This window comes from Pristiophorus japonicus, chromosome 4 (genome assembly GCF_044704955.1).
Source record: "Pristiophorus japonicus isolate sPriJap1 chromosome 4, sPriJap1.hap1, whole genome shotgun sequence".
Classification (NCBI taxonomy): Eukaryota; Metazoa; Chordata; class Chondrichthyes; family Pristiophoridae; genus Pristiophorus; species Pristiophorus japonicus.
The window spans coordinates 259,741,808-259,767,653 of NC_091980.1; the positions used below are offsets into that span (position 1 = coordinate 259,741,808).

General features: G+C 44.8%; 1 protein-coding gene across 9 annotated transcripts in view; it reads right to left on the reverse strand.

The window, feature by feature from the left end:
- LOC139263384 (kelch domain-containing protein 1) overlaps positions 1–25,846 on the reverse strand; it is a 127,487-nt gene that overhangs the window by 29,212 nt on the left and 72,429 nt on the right. For all 9 annotated transcript variants that reach the window (XR_011593132.1, XR_011593133.1, XM_070879393.1 and 6 more), the window contains one exon: positions 21,672–21,784. Coding sequence is in view for 7 of the 9 variants with exons in the window: in XM_070879393.1 (XP_070735494.1) it covers positions 21,672–21,784 (113 nt within the window). In the remaining 2 variants the exon portion in view is untranslated. The remainder of the gene's footprint in view (positions 1–21,671; positions 21,785–25,846) is intronic.

Sequence of the window (25,846 nt, forward strand, 5' to 3'; positions counted from 1 at the left end):
TATGTAATATCCGCAGATTCACTCTTTTAAAGCTTAAAATTATACATCTTTTAGGGAATAACTTCTCTACCAGTTAAATACACAACAGTAAAAAGAGTAAGATCAACAGGATTACTGGAGAACTTAAAACAAGGTGCAAAGTTTATAAAATACACATCGGCAAAGAGCAATATGGTATTAAATCAGCATCAATTATAAGACGTGCTAAAATACGCAAGAAATCTCACACCTAATAATTACTTATTAAACCATTCTTTCCTGGAGGAGTCACGTTATGAACAAGGAAATAATACTTGCCCATCAAATCTGCTCTCTCCGCCGATCATTTACAAGTTACCCTAAAATGGACCCTTCCCAGTCCACTGAATTCCAAAGGCGGTGAGCAATTTCAAAGAAAGGCTCTCGAAAGCAGTTGCCTGACAAGGATAACTGAACAAACCTAAATATCAGAACCATCTTAAACCCTGACCAGCTACATTCTACAGATCCCATGGTTCCAAAACTGGGACCATTATGTTCCATACGTTGTTTATCGATCGGTCTATATACTTAAAATCTTCAGCCCCATTCTTACAGATATTATTTAGCAGCTCAAGAATTAATAATACAGCAATAAACACTACTCCTGAGAGAGGTGGGGAGATTTTTTTTTCTCATCTTTAATCTAACTTGAGAATTCCTAAATTTGATTCTAGTATCATAGATATAGGAAATTTTAAGAACATGAGAAAGACATTTGGCCCAACAAAGCTTCCCCAATGTTCTCTAGTTCTGCCTTCATAACATAAAAGTTACATAACTTGTTTACATTTACATATACAGGCATCTCAGTTCTTCCAAGATCTACGGCTGTCAAATAGAAAGTAGCTCAACTCTGAATATAATTTCACGAATGTACAGTCCAAGAATCTTTTTTGACACTTTGAACTTTCCCCAGTTCATCAATGCCCCTTGGAAGCTAGGGCTCCCAATACGGTGTGCAAAACAGAGCCTTTTCAATCCATTATGTTTTTAATACATGACATTTTTCTTGGGTTCAGCATCACAGACCATTCCCATATGCGAGCCTGTACAATGCAAACAGGGCTGTGTCTTTACTTGCCCAGTATCTAGGTAAATGTAGCAAGCCCAGAAGACGAACAGTGAATTCTTGTATTGTACATCAGCTTACTGGATATATCACATGTCAGCATACGACTTCCTCAAATTGCGAAAGATAGAGGAATAAACTCTATTAGATGACATTTGCATAGGCTCTAACTGCTGATTTTGTTCAACAGGTAAATAAACAGTATTAACTGCAAACTTTACTATGCTTAAGAACATAAGAAATAGGAGGAGTAGACCACACAACCCCTCGAGCCTGCTCCGCCATTTAATACGATCATGCTGATCCAATCATGGACTCAGGTTCACTTCCATGCCCGCTCTCCATAACCCCTTATCTTTTAAGAAACAGGCTATTTCTGTCTTAAATTTATTCAATGTCCCAGCTTTCTGAGGCAGAGAATTCCACAGATCCGCAACCCTTAGAGAAGAAATTTCTCCTCATCTCAGTTTTAAATGGGCGGCCCCTTATTCTAAGATTATGCCCTCGAGTTCTAGTCTCCCCTATCAGTGGAAACATCCTCTTGGCATCCACCTTGTCGAATCTTATATGTTTCGTTAAGAACACCTCCGATGAGTAGAGGCCCAACCTCCTCAACCTTTCCTTATTAAGTCAACCACCTCATCTCTGGAATCAATCTAGTGAACCTTCTCTGAACTGTCTCCAAAGAAGGTATATCCTTTCGTAAATAAAGAAACCAAAACTGTACGCAATATTCCAGGTGTGGCCTCACCAATACCCTGCATAACTGTAGCAAGACTTCTGTTATGTATGTAAACAATATAACTGTAATACTTGCCACCAGAGGGCGCACCTGTTGGAGTCCCAAGCGGCATCTGCACACATCATGCAAGCAAGTATAAAAAATTGTCTGCCATGCTGCTTTGGCACTCTGAAGTTTTATTAGAGACCAAGGTCACACCAGTTTAAGCTTAGTACTCAGTTTTGGAGTTATTCTAAACATAACAATTGGCGACGAGTAACAAATCACGAACTTTCACGCGGTTATGGCTGCTGTTGGTATTCTTGTGCGATTTGTAGAGGGTGATGATTGGGAAGCCTTCGTTGAACGGCTCGACCAGTACTTTGTGGCCAACGAGCTGGATGCGGACGATAAAGCGATCAAGTGCAGGGCGATTTTCTTCACCGTTTGTGGGTCGACAACATACGGCCTCATCAAGCATCTGCTAGCACCGATGAAACCAACGGAAAAGACATATGCAGAGTTGTGTATGCTGGTTCAGGAACACCTCAAGCCGAAGGAGAGCATCTTAATGGCCGCTTCCATACACACCATCACTCCAAGGGCCAGGACAGGACGAGTTATGTCGCCGACCTAAGACGCCTTGAGGGACCTTGTGATTTTGCTGGATATTTGGGGGAAATGCTGGAGGATATAGAAACATTGAAAATAGGTGAAGGAGTAGGCCATTCGGCCCTTCAAGCCTCCATCGCCATTCAATAAGATCATGGCTGATCATTCACCTCAGTACCCCTTTCCTGCTTTGTCTCCATACCCCTTGATCCCTTTAGCCGTAAGGGTCATATCTAACTCCCTCTTGAATATATCCAATGAACTGGCATCAACAACTCTCTGCGGCAGGGAATTCCACAGGTTAACAACTCTCTGTGTGTAGAAGTTTCTCCTCATCTCAGTCCTAAATGGTCTACCCATTATCCTAATACTGTGTCCCCTGGTTCTGGACTTCCCCAACATCGGGAACATTCTTCCCGCATCTAACCTGTCCCGTCAGAATCTTATACGTTTCTATGAGATCCCCTCTCATCATTCTAAACTCCAGTCTATAAAGGCCCAGTTGATCCAGTCTCTCCTCATATGTCAGTCCAGCCATCCCTGGAATCAGTCTGGTGAACCTTCGCTGCACTCTCCATAGCAAGATCGTCCTTCCTCAGATTAGGAGACCAAAACTGAACACAATATTCCAGGTAAGGCCTCATCAAGGCCCTGTACAACTGCAGTAAGACCTCCCTGCTCCTATACTCAAATCCCCTAGCTATGAAGGCCAACGTGCCATTTGCCTTCTTCACTGCCTGCTGCACCTGCATGCCAACTTTCAATGACTGATGAACCCAGGTCTCGTTGCACCTCCCCTTTTCCTAATCTGCCGCCATTCAGATAATATTCTGCTGTCGTGTTTTTGCCACCAAAGTGGATAACCTCACATTTATCCACATTATACTGCATCTGCCATGCATTTGCCCACTCATCTAACCTGTCCAAATCAACCTGCAGCCTCTTAGCATCCTCCTTGCAGTTCACACCGCCACACAGTTTAGTGTCATCTGTAAACTTGGAGATATTACACTCAATTCCTTCATCCAAATCATTAATATATATTGTAAAGAGCTGGGGTCCCAGCACTGATCCCTGCGGCACTCCACTAGTCACTGCCTCCCATTTCGAAAAGAACCCATTTATCCCAACTCTTTGCTTCCTGTCTGCCAACCAATTCTCTATCCACGTCAGTACATTACCCCCAATACCATGTGCTTTGATTTTGCACACCAATCTCTTATGTGGGACCTTGTCAAAGGCCTTTTGAAAGTCCAAATACACGACATACACTGGTTCTCCCTTGTCCACTCTACTAGTTACATCCTCAAAAAATTCCAGAAGATTTGTCAAGCATGATTTCCCTTTCTCGGGATTGCTACCAGTGCCACGAGCTAGTCAGAGTAGGAATCGCAGGATAGCCCAGATGAATACGTGGCTTGAGCAATGGTGCAGCAGGGAGGGATTCAAATTCCTGGGGCACTGGAACCGGTTCTGGGGGAGGTGGGACCAGTACAAACCAGACGGTTCGCACCTGGGCAGGACCAGAACCAAAGTCCTAGGGGGAGTGTTTGCTAGTGCTGTTGGGGAGGAGTTAAACTAATATGGCAGGGGGATGGGAACCAATGCAGGGAGACAGAGGGAAACAAAATGGAGACAAAAAGACAGAAAGGAGATGAGTAAAAGTGGAGGGCGGAGAAACCCAAGACAAAAAACAAAAAGGGCCACTGTACAGCAAAATTCTAAAGGGTCAAAGTGTAATAAAAAGGCAAGCATAAAAGCTCGGTGCCTCAGTGCAAGGAGTATTCGGAACCCAGGAGAGGGCTCTGAGCTAGTTAGAGTGGATGAGAGCTCAGATGAACAGGAACCCAAGAAAGAATGCAAAAGGCAGGAGGCAACAGAGTAGCACTGGGGTAAGTGTAAACCACAAGTTGATAGGAAGGGACAATATGTATGAATATAAAGGGGCTGCAGGAGGGGTAAAAACGAAAAATCATGGTTTAAAAACTAGTATTAATACATTCTACCTAAACGCACGCAGCATTCAAAATAAAGTAAATGAGTTGACGGCACAAATCATTACAAATGGGTATGATTTGGTGGCCATTACAGAAACGTGGTTGCAGCGTGGCCAAGACTGGGAATTAAACATACAGGGGTATCTGACAATTCGGAAAGATAGACAAGAAGGGAAAGGAGGTCGGGTAGCTCTGTTAATAAAGGATGATATCAGGGCAGTGGTGCGAGACGATATTGGCTCGAAAGAAAAATATGTTGAATCATTGTGGGTGGAGATTAGAGATAGTAAGGGGAAAAAGTCACTGGTGGGCGTAGTTTATAGGCCCCCAAACAATAACTTCACGGTGGGGCGGACAATAATCAAGGGAATAATGGAGGCATGTGAAAAAGGAACGGCAGTAATCATGGGGGATTTAAACCTACATATCGATTGGTCAAATCAAATCGCACGGCGTAGCCTTGAGGAGGAATTCATAGAATGCATACGGGATTGTTTCTTAGAACAGTATGTTACAGAACTTACAAGGGAGCAAGCTATCTTAGATCTGGTCCTGTGTAATGAGACAGGAATAATAAACGACCTCCTAGTAAAAGATCCTCTCGGAATGAGTGATCACAGTATGGTTGAATTTGTAATACAGATTGAGGGTGAGGAAGTAGTGTCTCAAACGAGCGTACTATGCTTAAACAAAGGGGACTATAATGGGATGAGGGCAGAGTTGTCTAAAGTAAACACAGACTAAATGGTGGCACAATTGAGGAACAGTGGAGGACTTTTAAGGAGCTCTTTCATAGTGCTCAACAAAAATATATTCCAGTGAAAAAGAAGGGCGGTAAGAAAAGGGATAACCAACCGTGGATAACCAAGGAAATAAAGGAGAGTATCAAATTAAAAACCAATGCGTATAAGGTGGCCAAGGTTTGTGGGAAACTAGAAGATTGGGAAAATTTTAAACGACAGCAAAGAATGACTAAGAAAGCAATAAAGAAAGGAAAGATAGATTACGAAAGTAAACTTGCGCAAAACATAAAAACAGATAGTAAAAGCTTTTACCAATATATAAAACGGAAAAGAGTGACTAAAGTAAATGTTGGTCCCTTAGAAGATGAGAAGGGGGATTTAATAATGGGAAATGTGGAAATGGCTGAGACCTTTAAACAATTATTTTGCTTCGTTCTTCACAGTGGAAGACACAAAAACCATGCCAAAAATTGCTGGTCATGGGAATGTGGGAAGGGAGGACCTTGAGATAATCACTAGGGGGTAGTGCTGGACAGGCTAATGGGACTCAAGGTAGACAAGTCCCCTGGTCCTGATGAAATGCATCCCAGGGTATTAAAAGAGATGGCGGAAGTTATAGCAGATGCATTCGTTATAATCTACCAAAATTCTCTGGACTCTGGGGAGGTACCAGCGGATTGGAAAGCAGCTAATGTAACGCCTCGGTTTAAAAAAGGGGGCAGGCTAAAGGCAGGTAACTATAGGCCGGTTAGTTTAACATCTGTAGTGGGGAAAATGCTTGAAGCTATCATTAAGGAAGAAATAGTGGGACATCGAGATAGGAATAGTGCAATCAAGCAGATGCAACATGGATTCATGAAGGGGAAATCATGTTTAACTAATTTACTGGAATTCTTTGAGGATATAACGAGCATGGTGGATAGAGGTGTACCGATGGATGTGGTATATTTAGATTTCCAAAAGGCATTCGATAAGGTGCCACACAAAAGGTTACTGCAGAAGATAAAGGGACGCGGAGTCAGAGGAAATGTATTAGCTTGGATAGAGAATTGGCTGGCTAACAGAAAGCAGAGAGTCGGGATAAATGGGTCCTTTTCGGGTTGGAAATCGGTGTCTAGTGGTGTGCCACAGGGATCGGTGCTGGGACCACAACTGTTTACAATATACATAGATGACCTGGAAGAGGAGACAGAGTGTAGTGTAACAAAATTTGCAGATGACACAAAGATTAGTGGGAAAGCGGGTTGTGTAGAGGACACAGAGAGGCTGCAAAGAGATTTAGATAGGTTAAGCGAATGGGCTAAGGTTTGGCAGATGGAATATAATGTCGGAAAATGTGAGGTCATCCAGCTTGGTAAAAAAAAACAGTAAAAGGGAATATTATTTGAATGGGGAGAAATTACAACATGCTGCGGTGCAGAGGGACCTGGGGGTCCTTGTGCATGAATCCCAAAAAGTTAGTTTGCAGATGCAGCAGGTAATCAGGAAGGCGAATGGAATGTTGGCCTTCATTGCGAGAGGGATGGAGTACAAAAGCAGGGAGGTCCTGCTGCAACTGTATAGGGTATTGGTGAGGCCGCACCTGGAGTACTGCGTGCAGTTTTGGTCACCTTACTTAAGGAAGGATATACTAGCTTTGGAGGGGGTATAGAGACGAATCACTAGGCTGATTCCGGAGATGAGGGGATTACCTTATGATGATAGATTGAGTAGACTGGGTCTTTACTTGTTGGAGTTCAGAAGGATGAGGGGTGATCTTATAGAAACATTCAAAATAATGAAAGGAATAGACAAGATTGAGGCAGAGAGGTTGTTTCCACTGGTCGGGGAGACTAGAACTAGGGGGCACAGCCTCAAAATACGGGGGAGACAATTTAAAACTGAATTGAGAAGGAACTTCTTCTCCCAGAGGGTTGTGAATCTGTGGAATTCTCTACCCAAGGAAGCAGTTGAGGTTAGCTCATTGAATGTATTCAAATCACAGATAGATTTTTAACCAATAAGGGAATTAAGGGTTACGAGGAGCGGGCGGGTAAGTGGAGCTGAGTCCACGGCCAGATCAGCCATGATCTTGTTGAATGGCGGAGCAGGCTCGAGGGGCCAGACGGCCTACTCATGTTCCTAATTCCTAATTCTTATGTTCTTATGTTTCATAAATCCATGCTGACTTGGACCAATCCTGTCACTGCTCAGCAAATGCGCTGCTATTTCATCCATTCTTCGCAAGCTGCTGTCTGCCGAATCCCCAGACCTGAACAAGGCCATCACGCTAGCACAGGCTTTCATGTCCATGAACGATAATACTAAACTGATATCTTCTCAGCATCGAAACTCATTGGTAAGTACTGTGCATACAATAACGCCGTTAGCAGGCAGAACTGTACATGGCAGGGTCTATATGTCTGCAGCTGCAAGACCTAAGATGACTCAAGAATCCGCCGTGGGGCGTGAATGCGAATCCATTAACACCATGTTGGCGCTGCGGGAGTAATCATAGAGCCCATCAATGACGATTCAAGCACGATGTGTGCAAAGGCTGAGAAACAATGGGGCACCTCCAGCGAATGTGCAAACGTGCTGCGACTCACCACGTGGCAGAGTCGGCAGAAGATGGTCGATCCGAAGCGGATCACACAGAACGAGTGAGAGGGGCAACTCAACCCAAGGCCAAGGAAGAAGTGTATGGGGTACACAACTTCACCACCAAGAGCCCTCCAATAATGCTGTAAGTCAAATTAAATGGCATTCCAGTTTCCATGGAGTTGGACACGGGGGCGAGTCAGTCAATTATCAGAAACTGTGGGACAACAAGGCACAAAGGCCCAAACTGAGCCGATTTATACAAAACTGCGTACTTACACCAAAGAGCTCATAGCAGACATTGGCAGTGCGGCAGTGAAGATATCGTACAATGGAGCTGTGCATGACTTATCACTGTGGATTGTACCAGGCGATTGCCCAACACTGTTCGGCAGAAGCTGGCTAGGAAAGATTCGATGGAACCGGGATGACATCAAAGCACTATCTTCGGTGGATGACGCCTCGTGCGCTCAAGTGCTGAGCAAATTTCCGTCGCAATTTGAACCAGGCATCGGCAACTTCACAGGCGCCAAGGTGTAGATCCATCTAGTCCCTGATGCACAGCCTGTTCATCACAAGGCTCGAGCAGTACCATATATGAGGGAGAAAGTCGAGATCGAACTGGACAGACTTAAATAGAAACATAGAAAATAGGCGCAGGAGTAGGCCATTCGGCCCTTCAAGCTTGCACCACCATTCAATAAGATCATGGCTGATCATTCACCTCAGTATCCCTTTCCTGCTTTCTCTCCATACCCCTTGATCGCATTAGCCGCAAGGGCCATATCTAACTCCCTCTTGAATATATCCAATGAACTGGCATCAACAACTCTCTGCGGTAGGGAATTCCACAGGTTAACAACTCTCTGACTGAAGAAGTTTCTCCTCATCTCAGTCCTAAATGGCCAACTCCTTATCCTTAGACTATGTCCCCTGGTTCTGGACTTCCCCACCATCGGGAACATTCTTCCTGCATCTAACTTGTCCAGTCCCGTAGGAATTTTATATGTTTCTATGAGATCCCCTCTCATCCTTATAAACGCCAATGAATACAGGCCCTGTCGATCCAGTCTCTCCTCATATGTCAGTCCCGGGAATCAGTCTGGTGAACCTTCGCTGGACTCCCTCAATAGCAAAAACATCCTTCCTAAGATTAGCAGACCAAAACTGAACACAATATTCCAGGTGAGGCCTCTCTAAGGCCCTGTACAACTGCAGTAAGTCCTCCCTGCTCCTATACTCAAATCCCCTCGCTATGAAGGCCAACATACCATTTGCCTTCTTCACCGCCTGCTGTACCTGCATGCCAACTTTCAATGACTGATGTACCATGACACCCAGGTCTCGTTGCACCTCCCCTTTTCCTAATCTGCCGCCATTCAGATAATATTCTGCCTTCATGTTTTTGCCAAAGTGGATAACCTCACATTTATCCACATTATACTGCATCTGCCACTCGTTTGCCCACTCACCTAACCTGTCCAAGTCACCCTGCAGCCTTTTAGCGTCCGTCTCACAGCTCACACCGCCACCCAGCTTAGTGTCATCTGCAAACTTGGAGATATTACTCTCAATTCCTTCATCTAAAATCATTAATGTATATGGTAAAGAGCTGGGGTCCCAGCACTGAGTCCTGCGGCACCCCACTAGTCACTGCCTGCCATTCTGAAAAGGACCCGTTTATCCCAACACTCTGCTTCCTGTCTGCCAACCAGTTCTCTATCCACGTCAGTACATTACCCCCAATACCGTGTGTTTTGATTTTGCACACCAATCTCTTGTGTGAGACCTTGTCAAAAGCCTTTTGAAAGTCAAAATACACCACATCCACTGGTTCTCCTTGTCCACTCTACTAATTACATCCTCAAAAAATTCTAGAAGATTTGTCAAGCTGGATTTCCCTTTCATAAATCCAAGCTGACTTGGACCGATCCTGTCACTGCTTTCCAAATGTGCTGCTATTTCATCTTTAATAATTGATTCCAACATTTTGCCCACTACTGATGTCAGGCTAACTGGTCTATAATTACCCGTTTTCTCTCTCCCTCCTTTCTTAAAAAGTGGTGTTACATTAGCTACCCTCCAATCCATAGGAACCAATCCAGAGTCGATAGATTGTTGGAAAATTATCACCAATGCATCCACTATTTCTAGGGCTAGTTCCTTAAGTACTCTGGGATGCAGACTATCAGGCCCCGGGGATTTATCAGCCTTCAATCCCATCAATTTCCCTAACACAATTTCCCGCCTAATAAGGATTTCCTTCAGCTTCTCCTTCTCACTAGACTCTCGGTCCCCTAGTATTTCCAGAACGTTATTTGTGGTTCTGACTTCACGAAGGAAGACAAAGTATTTGTTTAACTGGTCCGCCATTTCTTTGTTCCCCATTATAAATTCACCTGAATCTGACTGCAAGGGACCCAAGTTTGTTTTCACTAATCTATTTCTCTTCACATATCTGTAGAAGCTTTTGCAGTCAGTTTTTACATTCCCAGCAAGCTTCCTCTCTGCTGTATTATAAAATTCTCCCAGTCCTCAGGTTTGCTGCTTTTTCTGGTCAATTTATATGCCTCTTCCTTGGATTTAACACTATCCTTAATTTCCCTTGTGAGCCACGGTTGAGCCATTTCCCCGTTTTATTTTTACTCCAGACAGGGATGTACAATTGTTGAAGTTCATCCATGTGATCTTTAAATGTTTTCCATTGCCTATCCACCATCAACCCTATAAGTATCACTCGCCAGTCTATTCTGCCAATTCACGATTCATACCATCGAAGTTATCTTTTCTTAAGTTCAGGACCCTAGTCTCTGAATTAACTGTCACTCTCCATCTTAATAAAGAATTCTACCATATTATGGTCACTCTTCCCCAAGGGGCCTCGCTCAACAAGATTGCTAATTAGTCCTTTCTCATTACACAAGACCCATTCTAAGATGGCCAGACCTCTAGTTGGTTCCTCGACATACTCCAGGAAATCCTCCTCCACCGCATTGCTACCAGTCTGGTTAGCCCAATCTTTATGTAGATTAAAGACTTCAACGAGAGGGAATCATATCGCCAGTTGAATTCAATGAGTGGGCCAGCCCAATTGTTCTGGTGTTGAAAAGCGATGGCACGGTCAGAATCTGCGGAGACTACAAGGTAACGATTAACCGAGTCTCGTTACAAGACCAGTATCCACTACCCAAAGCGGATTACCTGTTCGCAACGTTAGCAGGGGATGGGGAATTCGTTCACCAAATTGGATCTAACCTCCGCTTACATGACACAGGAGCTGGCTGAATCTTCTAAAAGATTGACGTGCATCAACACGCACAAAGGACTGTTTATATACCACAGATGCCCGTTTGGGATTCGCTAGGCTGCTGCCATTTTCCAGAGGAACATGGAGGGTCTGCTGAAATCGGTTCTGCGCACTGTTGTGTTTCAAGACTACATCCTGATCGCTGGTCGTGACACCATCGAACACCTGCACAACCTGGAAGAGGTTCTAAGTCGACTAGACAGAATGGGACTCGGGCTGAAATGCTCCAAGTGTGTTTTCCTGGTGCCAGAAGTCGAATTTTTGGGGAGAAAGATTGTGGCAGACGGCATCAGACCCACGGACTCAAAGACAGAGGCCTTCAAGAACGCACCCAGACCACAGAATGTGACTCCTCAACTATTTTGGTAACTTTCTATCCGGGTTGAGCACTTTGCTGGAACCATTGCACGTGTTGCTACCCAAGGGTGACTACTGGGTTTGGGGTAAATCTCAAGAGACGGCCTTTGAGAAGGCCAGAAACCTGTTATGTTCCAACAAGTTACTTGTATTGTATGATCCGTGTAAACGTTTAGTGCAAGCTTGTGATGCATCCTTGTACGGGGTCAGGTGTGTTACAGCAAACCAATGTATCAGGCAAACTGCAACCGGTTGCACATGCATCTAGAAGTCTATCTAAGGCTGAAAGAGCCTACAGCATGGTCGAGAAAGAGGCGTTAGCATGCGTATACGGGATTAAAAAAATGCACCAATACCTACTTGGACTTCGGTTCGAGCTTGAAACCGACCACAAACCACTCATTTCGCTGTTTCCAGAAAGCAAAGATACAAGCACCAATGCTTCGTCCCGCATCCAAAGATGGGCACTAACATTGTCCGCTTATGACTGTTATCCACCACAGACCAGGCATGGAGAACTGTGCTGATGCCCTCAGTCGGCTGCCATTGCCCACCACCGGGGTGGAAATGGCACAACCCGCAGACTTGCTTCTGGTCATGGATGTTTTTGAGAGCGCGGGGTCACCAGTCATGGCTCGCCAGATCAGGACCTGGACTAGCCTGTCCCCTGTGCTATCACTTGTAAAAAGTTGCGTCCTCAATGGGAGCTGGTCGGCTGTTCCCGGGGAAATGCAAGATGAAAATAAGCCGTTTCACCGACGTAAAGATGAAATGTCCATCCAGTCGGATTGTCTCTTATGGAGTAATCACGTGGTTTTGCCAAAAAAAGGCAGGGAAACCTTTATACGCAACCTACACAATACCCACCCAGGCGTAGTCATGATGAAGTCTATCGCCAGGTCGCACGTTTGGTGGGCCGGCATTGACTCGGATTTGGAGTCATGCATACACCAATGTAACACTTGCTCACAGTTGAGCAATGCACTAAGGGAGGTTCCACTGAGTCTATGGTCATGGCCCTCCAAACTGTGGTCCAGGATCCACGTAGATTTCGCTGGCCCTCTTCTAGGAAAGATATTCTTAGTATTAGTGGACGCTTACTCTAAATGGATTGAATGTGTAATCATTTCATCCTGCACGTCCACTACCATCATTGAAAGCCTCCGGGCCGTGTTCGCCACCCATGGCTTGCCCGACGTCCTCGTCAGTGACAATGGACCGTGTTTCACCAGCTCGGAATTCAACAAATTTATGATCCACAATGGCATGAAGCGTGTCAGGTCTGCCCCGTTTAAGCCCGCATCCAACGGTCAAGCGGAATGGACAATCCAAACTATCAAGCAGAGCTTGAAACGCGTGACGGACAGTTCCCTGCAGACCCGTTTATCTCGGGTGCTGTTCAGTTGCCAGACACAACCACACTCTCTTACCGGGGTTCCCCTGGCGGAACTGTTAATAGAGAGAGTACTCAAAACCAGGCTCTTCTGAGTCCACCCAGATCTTAATGATCAGGTGGAAACCCAGCATCACCAGCAAAACATGTACCACAATCGCGCAACTGTATCACGTGTCATTGATGTAAACGACCCTGTGTTTGTCCTTAATTACGGTCATGGTCCCAAATGGGTTGCTGGCACTGTCTTGGCCAAGGAGGGGAATAGAGTGTTTATTGTCAAACTATGTAATGGACAAACGTGCAGAAAGCATTTGGATCAGACCAAACTGCGATTCACTAACAACCAGGAACAAATTGAAGAGGACATCACCATCATCGATCCACCAACACGCACCCAAGCAGCAATCGACCTCTCCATCAACGAAGAGGATGAACCCACCATGCCCAACAGTTCGGTCAGATCAGCCGCACTGCAGTGCAGCAATGGCCCAACCAACTCATCCATGCCAGGGTTCGAACTCAGGCATTCAACCAGGGAGTGAAGGGCCTCGGACCGCCTCAACTTGTATTAAAGACTTTGGAGGGGGGAGTGATGTTATAAACATTATAACTAAGACTTGCCACCAGAGGGCGCACCTGTTGGAGGCCCAAGGGTCACCTGCACACCTCATGCAAGCGAGTATAAAAGGTTGTCTGTTATGCTGCTTTGGCGCTCTGGAGTTTTATTAAAGAGACCAAGGTCACGTCAGTTTAATCTTGCAGTACTCAGTCTTGTGGAGTTATTCTAAACATAACAACTTCCCTGCTTTTATAGAAACATAGAAAATAGGTGCAGGAGTCGGCCATTCGGCCCTTCTAGCCTGCACCGCCATTCAATGAGTTCATGGCTGAACATGCAACTTCAGTACCCCATTCCTGCTTTCTCGCCATACCCCTTGATCCCCTTAGTAGTAAGGACTTTATCTAACTCCTTTTTAAATATATTTAGTGAATTGGCCTCAACAACTTTCTGTGGTAGAGAATTCCACACGTTCACCACTCTCTGGGTGAAGAAGTTCCTCCTCATCTCGGTCCTAAATGGCTTACCCCTTATCCTTAGACTGTGTCCCCTGGTTCTGGACTTCCCCAACATTGGGAACATTCTTCCTGCATCTAACCTGTCTAAACCCATCAGAATTTTAAACATTTCTATGAGGTCCCCTCATTCTTCTGAACTCCAGTGAATACAAGCCCAGTTGATCCAGTCTTTCTTGATAGGTCAGTCCCGCCATCTCGGGAATCAGTCTGGTGAACCTTCGCTGCACTCCCTCAATAGCAAGAATGTCCTTCCTCAGGTTAGGAGACCAAAACTGTACACAATACTCCAGGTGTGGCCTCACCAAGGCCCTGTACAACTGTAGCAACACCTCCCTGCCCCTGTACTCAAATCCCCTCGCCATGAAGGCCAACATGCCATTTGCTTTCTTAACCGCCTGCTGTACCTGCATGCCAACCTTCAATGACTGGTGTACCATGACACCCAGGTCTCTTTGCACCTCCCCTTTTCCTAATCTGTCACCATTCAGATAATAGTCTGTCTCTCTGTTTTTACCACCAAAGTGGATAACCTCACATTTATCCATATTATACTTCATCTGCCATGCATTTGCCCACTCACCTAACCTATCCAAGTCGCTCTGCAGCCTCATAGCATCCTCCTCGCAGCTCACACTGCCACCCAACTTAAGTGTCATCCGCAAATTTGGAGATACTACATTTAATATCCCCTCGTCCAAATCATTAATGTACAGTGTAAACAGCTGGGGCCCCATTACAGAACCTTGCGGTACCCCACTAGTCACTGCCTGCCATTCTGAAAAGTACCCATTTACTCCTACTCTTTGCTTCCTGTCTGGCAACCAGTTCTCAATCCATGTCAGCACACTACCCCCAATCCCATGTGCTTTAACTTTGCACATTAACCTTGTCGAAAGCCTTCTGAAAGTCCAAATATACCACATCAACTGGTTCTCCCTTGTCCACTCTACTGGAAACATCCTCAAAAAATTCCAGAAGATTTGTCAAGCATGATTTCCCTTTCACAAATCCATGCTGACTTGGACCTATCATGTCACCTCTTTCCAAATGCACTACTATGACATCCTTAATAATTGATTCCATCATTTTACCCACTACCGATGTCAGGCTGACCGGTCTATAATTCCCTGTTATCTCTCTCCCTCCTTTTTTTAAAAGTGGGGTTACATTGGCTACCCTCCACTCCATAGGAACTGATCCAGAGTCAATGGAATGTTGGAAAATGACTGTCAATGCATCTGCTATTTCCAAGGCCGCCTCCTTAAGTACTCTGGGATGCAGTCCATTAGGCCCTGGGGATTTATCAGCCTTCAATCCCATCAATTTCCCCAACACAATTTCCCGACTAATAAGGATTTCCCTCAGTTCCTCCTCCTTACTAGACCCTCCGACCCCTTTTATATCCGGAAGGTTGTTTGTGTCCTCCTTAGTGAATACCGAACCAAAGTACTTGTTTAATTGGTCCGCCATTTCTTTGTTCCCCGTTATGACTTCCCCTGATTCTGACTGCAGGGGACCTACGTTTGTCTTTACTAACCTTTTTCTCTTTACATATCTATAGAAACTTTTGCAATCCGTCTTAATGTTCCCTGCAAGCTTCTTCTCGTACTCCATTTTCCCTGCCCTAATCAAACCCTTTGTCCTCCTCTGCTGAGTTCTAAATTTCTCCCAGTCCCCGGGTTCGCTGCTATTTCTGGCCAATTTGTATGCCACTTCCTTGGCTTTAATACTATCCCTGATTTCCCTTGATAGCCACGGTTGAGCCACGTTCCCTTTTTTATTTTTACGCCAGACAGGAATGTACAATTGTTGTCGTTCATCCATGCGGTCTCTAAATGTCTGCCATTGCCCATCCACAGTCAACCCCTTCAGTATCATTCGCCAATCTATCCTAGCCAATTCACGCCTCATACCTTCAAAGTTAGCTTTAAGTTCTGGACCATGGTCTCTGAATTAACTGTTTCATTCTCCATCCTAATACAGAATTCCACCATATTATGGTCACTCTTCCCCAAGGGGCCTCGCACAACGAGATTGCTAATTAATCCTCTCTCATTACACAACACCCAGTCTAAGATGGCCTCCCCCCTTATTGGTTCCTCGACATATTGGTCTAAAAAACCATCCCTTATGCACTCCAGGAAATCGTCCTCCACCGTATTGCTTCCAGTTTGGTTAGCCCAATCTATGTGCATATTAAAGTCACCCATTATAACTGCTGCACCTTTATTGCATGCACCCCTAATTTCCTGTTTGATGCCCTCCCCAACATCACTACTACTGTTTGGAGGTCTGTACACAACTCCCACTAACGTTTTTTGCCCTTTGGTGTTCTGCAGCTCTACCCATATAGATTCCACATCATCCAAGCTAATGTCCTTCCTAACTATTGCCTTAATCTCCTCCTTAACCAGCAATGCGACCCCACCTCCTTTTCCTTTTATTCTATCCTGCCTGAATGTTGAATACCCCTGGATGTTGAGTTCCCAGCCCTGATCATCCTGGAGCCACGTCTCTGTAATCCCAATCACATCATATTTGTTAACATCTATTTGCACAGTTAATTCATCCACCTTATTGCGGATACTCCTTGCATTAAGACAAAGCCTTCAGGCTTGTTATTTTAACACCCTTTGTCCTTTTAGAATTTTGCTGTATAATGGCCCTTTTTGTTCTTTGCCTTCCACTTTTCCTCATCTCCTTTCTGTCTTTTGCTTTTGCCTCCTTTTTGTTTCCCTCTGTCTCCCTGCATTGGTTCCCATCCCCCTGCCATATTCGTTTAACTCCTCCCCAACAGCACTAGCAAACACTCCCCCTAGGACATTGGTTCCGGTCCTGCCCAGGTGCAGACCGTCCGGTTTGTACTGGTCCCACCTCCCCCAGAACCGGTTCCAATGCCCCAGGAATTTGAATCCCTCCCTGCTCAAGCCACATATTCATCTGCGCTATCCTGCGATTCCTACTCTGACTAGCACGTGGCACTGGTAGCAATCCCGAGATTAGACTACTTTTGAGGTCCTACTTTTTAATTTAGCTCCTCGCTCCTTAAATTTGTTTCGTAGGACCTCATCCCTTTTTTTACCTATGTTGTTGGTATCAATGTGCACTACGACAGCTGGCTGATCTCCCTCCCTTTTTAGAATGTCCTGCACCCGCTCCGAGACATCCTTGACCCTTGCACCAGGGAGGCAACATACCATCCTGGAGTCTCGGTTGCGGCCGCAGAAACGCCGATCTATTCCCCTTACAATTGAATCCCCTATTACTATCGCTCTCCCACTCTTTTTCCTGCCCTCCTGTGCAACAGAGCCAGCCACAGTGCCATGAACTTGGCTGCTGCTGCCCTCCCCTGATGAGTCATCCCCCTCAACAGTACCCAAAGCAGTGTATCTGTTTTGCAGGGGGATGACCACAGAGGACCCCTGCACTACCTTCCTTGCACTCTTCCTGTTGGTCTTCCATTCCCTATCTGGCTGTGGACCCTTTCCCTGCGGTACGACCAACTCGCTACACGTGCTACTCACGTCATTCTCAGCATCGTGGATGCTCCAGAGTGAATCCACCCTCAGCTCCAACTCCGCAACGCGGTCCGTCAGGAGCTGGAGGAGGATACACTTCCCGCACACGTAGTCGTCAGGAACACTGGTGTCGTCCCGGAGTTCCCACATGGTACAGGAGGAGCATAACACGTGACCGAGCTGTCCTGCCATGACTTAACCCTTAGATAGGCAACAACAATGCTAAAGTTTACTCACTGTTATATTCCATCCCGTTTGCAATAAAGGCCAAGATTCCATTGGCCTTTCTGATCACTTGCTGTACCTGCATACTAACCTTTTGTGTTCAATGCACAAGTACCCCCAGGTCCAGTTGTACTGCAGCACTTTGCAATTTTTCTCCTTTTAAATAATAACTTGCTCTTTGATTTTTTTCTGCCTAAGTGCATGACCTCACACTTTCCGACATTATACTTCATCTGCCCAATTTTTGCCCACTCACTTAGCCTGTCTATGTTCTTTTGCAGATTTTGGTGTGTCCTCCTCACACATTGCTTTTCCTCCCATCTTTGTATCGTCAGCAAACTTGGCTACATTACACTCGGTCCCTTCTTCCAAGTCGTTAATATAGATTGTAAATAGTTGAGGGCCCAGCACTGATCCCTGTAGCACCCCACTAGTTACTGATTACCAACCTGAGAATGAACCATTTATCCTGACTCTCTGTTTTCCGTTCGTTTGCTAAAAAGTTCGACTGCACATGGCGGAGAAACTAATCCAGGACATTATTTAAAGGGAGTTGCAGTCGGGGCTCAGAGGTCTTGGTTAGTGCTGCATTTGTTGCTCGCACAGACAGTACGTAGTTACTGATTGCCAACCAGAAAATGAACCATTTATCCCAACTCTCAATCTTCTGTTAGTTAGCCAATCCTCTATCCAGGCTAATATATTCCCCCCAACCCCATGAATTTTTATCTAATGCAGTAACCTTTTATGTGGCACCTTGTCAAATGCCTTCTGGAAGTCCAAAAGCACCACATCCACTGGTTCCCCTTTATCCACCCTGTTCGTTACATCCTCAAAGAATTCCAGCAAATTTGTCAAACATGACTTCCCCTTCATAAATCCATGCTGACTCTGCCTGAGCGAATTTTGCTTTTCCAAATGTCCTGCTACTGCTTCTTTAATAATGGACTCCAACATTCTCCCAACCACAGATGTTAGGCTAACTGGTCTGCAGTTTCCTGCTTTTTGTCTGCCTCCTTTTTTAAATAGGGGCGTTACATTTGCAGTTTTCCAATCTGCTGGGACCTCCCCAGAATCCAGGGAATTTTGGTAAATTACAACCAATGCATCCACTATTCCTGCTGCTACTTCTCTTAAGACCCTAGGATGCAAGCCATCAGGTCCAGGGGATTTATCCGCCTTTAGTCCCATTATCTTACTGAATACCACCTCCTTAGTGATTGTGATTGTGTTAAGTTCCTCCCCCCCCTACAGCCCCTTGACTATCCACTGTTTGGATATTTTTAGTGTCCTCTACCGTAAAGACTGATACAAAATATTTGTTCAGAGTTTCTGCCATCTCCATGTTCCCCGTTACTAATTCCCCGGTCTCGTCCTCTAAGGGACCAACATTTACTTTAGCCACTCTTTTTCTTTTTATATACATATAAAACCTCTTGCTATCTGTTTTTATATTTCGTGCTAGTTTACCTTCATAGTCTATCTTCTCTTTCTTAATCATTTTTTTTAGTCATTCTTTGCTGGTTTTTAAAAAGTTTCCCAATCTTCTGTCCTCCCACTAGTTTTGGCCACTTTGTATGCCCTTGTTTTTAAATTGGATACCATCCTTTATTTCTTTAGTTAGCCACGGATGGCTATCTTTTCTTTTATACCCTTTTCTCCTCAATGGAATATATTTTTCTTGAGTTGTGAAATATCTCCTTAAATGTACGTCACTGTTCATTAACCGTCTTACACTTTAATCTATTTTCCCAGTCCACGTTAGCCAACTCTGCCCTCATACCTTTCATAGTCTCCTTTATTTAAGCTTAGTACACTGGTTTGAGGTCCAACTTTCTCACCCTCCATCAGAATTTGAAATTCAACCATGCTATGATCACTCATTCCAAGGAGATTGTTTATTAATCCTGTCTCATTACACAGGACCAGATCTAAGATAGCCTGCCCCCTGGTTGGTTCCGTTACATACTGCTCAAGGAACCCGTCCCTTATGCACTCTTCCTCAAGGCTACCCTGACCAATCGGATTTGTCCATGATTATTGCTGTTCCCCTTTTTAAAAGCCCCCTCTATTTCCTGGTTTATACTCCTACCAACAAAATTGCTACTGTTAGGGGGCTTATAGATTATGCCTTCCAGTGACTTTTTCCCCGTATTATTCCTCATCTCCACCCAAACTGTTTCAACATCCTAATCACTTGAGCCAATATCGTTTCTCACTATTGCAGTGATTCCATCCTTTATCAATAGAGTTACCCCGCCTACTTTTCCTTTCTGTCTGTCCTTCCAGATTGTCAAATACCCCTGAATATTTAATTCCCAGTCCTGGTCACCTTGCAACCATGTCTCTGTGATGGCCATCAGATCATACCCATTTGCATCTATTTGTGTCGTCAACTCATCTATTTAGTTACGAATGCTACGTGCATTTAGACAAAGTGCCTTTAACTTTGTTTTTTTACCTTTTTTTCCTGCTTGTTTCCTCTTCTTCAAACTCACTTTCTTTATTTTTGCTTTCTAATTCTAGCTTTACTCCTTTCCCTATCCCCCCCGTGAGGATATTGGTCCCGGTTCTGTTGAGGTGCAACCCGTCCAGCTTGTACATGTCCCACCTCCCCCAGAAGCGGTCCCAATGCCTCAGGAAACTAAAGCCCTCCCGCCTGCACCATCTCTCCAGCCACGTATTCATCGGCTCTATCCTCCTATTTCTGTACTCACTAGCTCATGGCACCGGGAGTAATCCGGAGATTACTACCTTTGGGGTCCTACTTTTTAATCTCTCTCCTAGCTCCCTAAACTCTGCCTGCAGGACCTCATCCCACCTATGTCATTGGTGCCGATATGGACCACGACCTCTGGCTGTTCACCCTCCCTCCCCAGAATCCTCTGCAGCCGCTCAGTGACATCCTTGACCCTGGCACCAGGGAGGCAACATACCATCCTGGAGTCATGTCTGCAGCCGCAGAAACGCCGGTCTGCTCCAGACTATTGAATCCCCTACCACTATAGCTCTTCCATTCTTCTTCCTTCCTCCCCCCCCCCCCCCCCCCATACAGCTGGGCCATCCGTGGTGCCGTGGGGAGTGAAGTCAGAGCCACCATCGCCATCATTGGTACTCAGAACAGAGTATCGGTTGGAGAGCGAGATGAACTCAGGGGAGTCCTGCACTACTTGCCGAGTCCTCCTCTTCTGTCCGGCGGTCACCCAATCCCCATCTTCCTGCACACTCTTAAGCTGCGGGGTGAACACTCTCGAAACGTGCTATCCGCGTAGCTCTGAAGTCTCATAGATGCACCGCATGACTCCAGCCGCTGCTTAAGCTCCAAAACGCAGAGCTCGAATTGGTGCAGCTGGAGACACCTCCTGAACACATGGTCATCCCAGCTGCGCGAAACATCCAGGATTTCCCACATGCCACAGGATGTGCAATCCACGGGATTGAGCTGCCCTGCCATCCCTCTAGTTACACTCGGAACTATCAAGTAGAACTAAACTCTAACCTTAGCAAAACACACCCAGCAATCAGCTGATTTACTAACCTTTATTTAAAGACCAAGTACTAATTTAACAGAGGACGATCAATAACACAGGCACTTTCCCCAAGCTAACATGCAGCATAAAATGGATGACTGAACCATGGTCCCCTTACATCTTTCGTTGCAGCTCGCTGGTCTGCCTCATCACTATCACGATTCAAAATGACAGATATAGGGTAGCCCAGAGGTCTCCCGGAATGGCGCAGCTGGGAGCTTTTTGTGTGTTATAATTCCGCAGCAGCATTGCCTCCCCCCACCAAGAGCGGGGGTCAGGTGAAGAGGTAGAAACTAGGGAATAGTGGAGAAGGGGGGAGAAGGAGTCAGGGGAATGGGGAGAGGAAGAGGTCGGGTGGGATTTGGAGTTCGGGTGGTCTGTCACAGCTCGTGAAACTGTACCCCAAGTCAGTACCTTAGAGGAGAAAATAAAAAATATCTAGCAACACTTTTCCAAAAAAGATCTGACTGCAGCAATATCTACATACAACATAGAAGAAATTGTGTATATGCACTTACTAAGAGGTTGACTTTCTGCACTTAGTCCTCCAAAAAGGAAAATCTGATCATCTGTCACAGGAGTCAGAGTGTGCCACGAACGACCCTGTGGACGTACCCCTTTAACAGTAATTCTAAGAAGAGAACATACAAAGTAGGAAAAATGAAATCTTATATCCAAGTACTCCCCTTTCAAAAACCATACCAATAAATGAATTAAAAAGGATAAAGTACATAAGCACATATTTAACTTCTTTGAACAATAGACTTTATGCCAAACATGACATTTTATGTGATTTATGCATCTCAGTCTCCATTAAAAAAAACTATGTTCCAACAATTGTGAATGCATTCTCACTACAGCAGTCACTTTGACTGGGGTTAACTCTAAATACTCTTTCTTGTGCCAATGCAGAAGATCCCTTCCACAGCCCTCATTCCCTCTGAATCGAAACCTAAGTTAATGCACAAAGGAATCTGGGATAGTGGGTTAGATGGTGTAGTACAGGATACCAACACACTATCTGCTGACGCACAGAGTGATCATAAACGGAGTGCACTTAAACAGAGTGTTCAAATTCCCAAGTTTGAGAGAGTGGGAATTCGGAGCAGAGGGGGAAGGAGGTGCTGCTTTTGCCTCCACAGGACAGCAGATAGGTGACTGGTTGGTATTACATCGTGTTTTTAGTCTCTAAGCTAGGCAGTAGTTTAAACAAAGAGCTAGGGAACTATAACCAATATTTTATAATGGTAATAACTTAACTAGATCAACTAATTAATTAATATAATAAATAATCGTTGGGATAAAAACTTTAATTAATTTAATTAATTCAGGCTATCAATAAGCAAATAAATAAGATTGGGGATGGCAGGGCAGGCTATCTGTCAGGACAGTAGTATGTGGGAGTTTGTGGACAGCGAGACTGTCTCAGATTCCCACATCTGCAGGAAATGTCTCTGCCTTTAGTCACCCCGGCTCAGAGTCATTGAGCTGGAGTGGGTGCTAGACACACTCCAAAACACAAGGGGGAATTTCTGGATAGTTTTATCCAGAAAACAAGCACACCCCAGAGGAAAGCGCAGGTTCAGGAAAAGGAGGGTGACTGTTAGGGAGCTGGGTAGCGAGGATTTGAGAGAGGTTGAAAAAGAGGTCCCACAGACATTGGTCCTGTCCAACAGGTACAATGTACTCGCTACCTGTGAGGACAAGGAGAAAGATTGCGGGGAGGACAGCCACAATGCAGACCAAGGCACAGTGTCTGAGAAGGCTGTCCAAGGTGGGGGAAGAGCAGAATAGAAGTGTGGTAGTGATACGGGATTCTGTAATTAAGGGAATAGATAAGCATCCTCTGCAGCCACAATGAGAATCCCAAGGATGTGTTGCCTACCCAGTGTCAGGATAAGGGTTATCTCGAGGCAGCTGGAGAGGAATTTGGAAAGGGAGGCATTAAATTCAGTTGTTTTGTTGCTGTCGTCCATGATAGAACAAAGGACATAGGGAGGAACAGGGAGAAGGTACTGCTGAGGGAATACAAGGAGTTAGGAGCAAATTTAAAAAGGAAGACCTTGAGGGTAATAATCTCTATTATGAACCAAGCCAAATGCAAACAGGCATAGAAACAGTCAGATCAGGAGAATTAACAAGTGGCTAAAGAGCTGGTGCGGGAATGAGGAGTTCCTTTTTATGGAACACTAGCACCGGTACTGGCACAGGAAGGAGCTGTACTGATGGGACGGGCTCCACCTGAACTGGAATGGGACCCGTGTCCTAGCGGAAAGGGTAAATAAGGAGGTGGTAAAGGCTTTAAACTAGTAGGATTGGGGGTGGGGGGGGGAAGAGAGGGGTCTACAAGAAATTAAACCAGCCAAAATATAAACAAAACAGGAAAGGAGAACATAGGAAGAATAAAGTAAGTGAGGACATTGATGGCCAGGGAATAAACTGAATTATAGAAAAGGAGTGTAAAAAGATAGTCAACAATGAAGTGAGAGGAACTGCCATTAAACATGAGTTAAACTGTCTGTACAGCAATGCACATAGTGTCTTTAATAAAACAGGGGAATTGGAGGCAATAATTCGTTGCGAGGAAAACATAGAAACATAGAAAATAGGTGCAGGAGTAGGCTATTCGGCCCTTCGAGCCTGCACCACCATTCAATAAGATCATGGCTGATCATTCTCTCAGTACCCCTTTCCTGCTTTCACTCCATATCCCTTCATCGCCTTAGCCGTAAGGGCCATATCTAACTCCCTCTTGAATATATCCAATGAACTGGCATCAACAACTCTCTGCGTCAGGGAATTCCACAGGTTAACAACTCTCTGAGTGAAGAAGTTTCTCCTCATCTCAGTCCTAAATGGCCTACCCCTTATCCTAAGACTGTGTCCCCTGGTTCTGGACTTCCCCAACATCGGGAACATTCTACCCGCATCCAACCTGTCCAGTCCCATCAGAATCTTGTATGTTTCTATGAGATCCGCTCTCATCCTTCTAAACTCCAATGTATAAAGGCCCAGTTGATCCAGTCTTTCCTCATATGTCAGTCCAGCCATCCCTGGAATCAGTCTGGTGAACCTTCGCTGCACTCCCTCAATAACAAGAACGTCCTTCCTCAGATTCGGAAATACATTATGGGGAAAGGAGAAAAATCATTGAAGTAGGTGTCAGGTATCTGCATTTTGGAGTCGCTGCCTCCTGGCAGATGAAAATGTGTGTACATTTTTTAAAATATATCAATTTTGTGGAGCTGGGGAGTAACTCTATGCCCTTTAAAAATTAAATGACCCCCACAGCGTGGCACAGTAATGGATGCTCAGAGGGCATAGGAGTTCCTATTGCCCAGGGTTGCTAAGGCATAAATAGATGATACAAGATAATATGTTCTTGTTACTTGCAAGCCTTTGAATATGCCCGCCCATATTTGAACAAATGTATTCTATGTCTATGTCTGATCACTTACAGTGGAAAATCCCAGAAATAGTGGAGTAAAGTAGGAAGACAATACAGCAGCTCCCTATGTATTTCCCACCCCATTCTGCTGGACAAGAGGTGGGGAGCACAACGTTCCAAGTTTACACCTTTAGAATGGCCATGTGGGTGAAGCACCAAAGGGTTTCCAACTACTGCAGAACCATTCACTTCCTGTAGTATAGTAATAATAATGAGGAAAAACGGCAAAGGGGGAAAGAATGTCTCGTTAATTATTCTAAACTGCTGCTGACTTAACCCAGACCCACTTCAGTGGTAGATTCTATGACGGTACTGATTGGGGTGCATGCCAATATTTTTTTAAAAGTCACCAAGATATGACCTCATCCCACCCTTTATTACCTCATCTATCCCTTCCTCCCATTGTGCACCACCTCGTCTTTATATTAACCAGACATAGTAGGGATTACTGAGACATAGCTACAGGAAAATCAGAACTGGGAATTAAACATTGCAGCGCACAACATAGTTAGAAAAGATAGAGGGGGGGGGGGGGGGAAAGGGAGGTTAAGTAGTTGTACATATTAGGGATAACATAATGGCAGTAGAAAAAAGGTGATCCAGCTATCAGCAAAACAAAAACAGAATCCACGTGGACAGAGATAAAATATAATAAAAGGATCAATCGCATAATAGGGATAGTCTACATACCACCTATTAGTAGAAGGGAGGTGGAGGAAAAATTATGCAAACAAATTAGGGAAATGAATAAAAAATATAGAATAATCATGGGGGATTTCAATTACCCAGGTATTAATTGGCCAGAAGAGGGGGATAAGGGAATGGATTTTCTACAATGTGTGCAGGATTCTTTTCTAACCCAGTATGTAAGAAGCCCAACAAGGGAGGATTCACGACTGGATCTAGTAATGGGGAATGAACAGGATATCACAGGCAGCGATAGAGGGATGGCAGAAATATTAAATAATTACTTTGCTTCAGTACACCAATGAGACCGAACAGGTGGACGTGACATTGGATGATGAGATTAGAAATTAGATAACTGCATTTAAAATAAAAAGGGGAGAAATAATAAACTGATCAAACACAAAGAGGATAAAACCCCTGGTCCGGATGGATTACATCCGTGCATTTTAAAAGAATCTAGGAAGAGATAGCAGAGGCATTACTACACATTCAATAATTCGTTAGACGTGTAGTGCCAGAGGACTGGCAGATAGCTAACGCAATACCTGTATTTAAGAA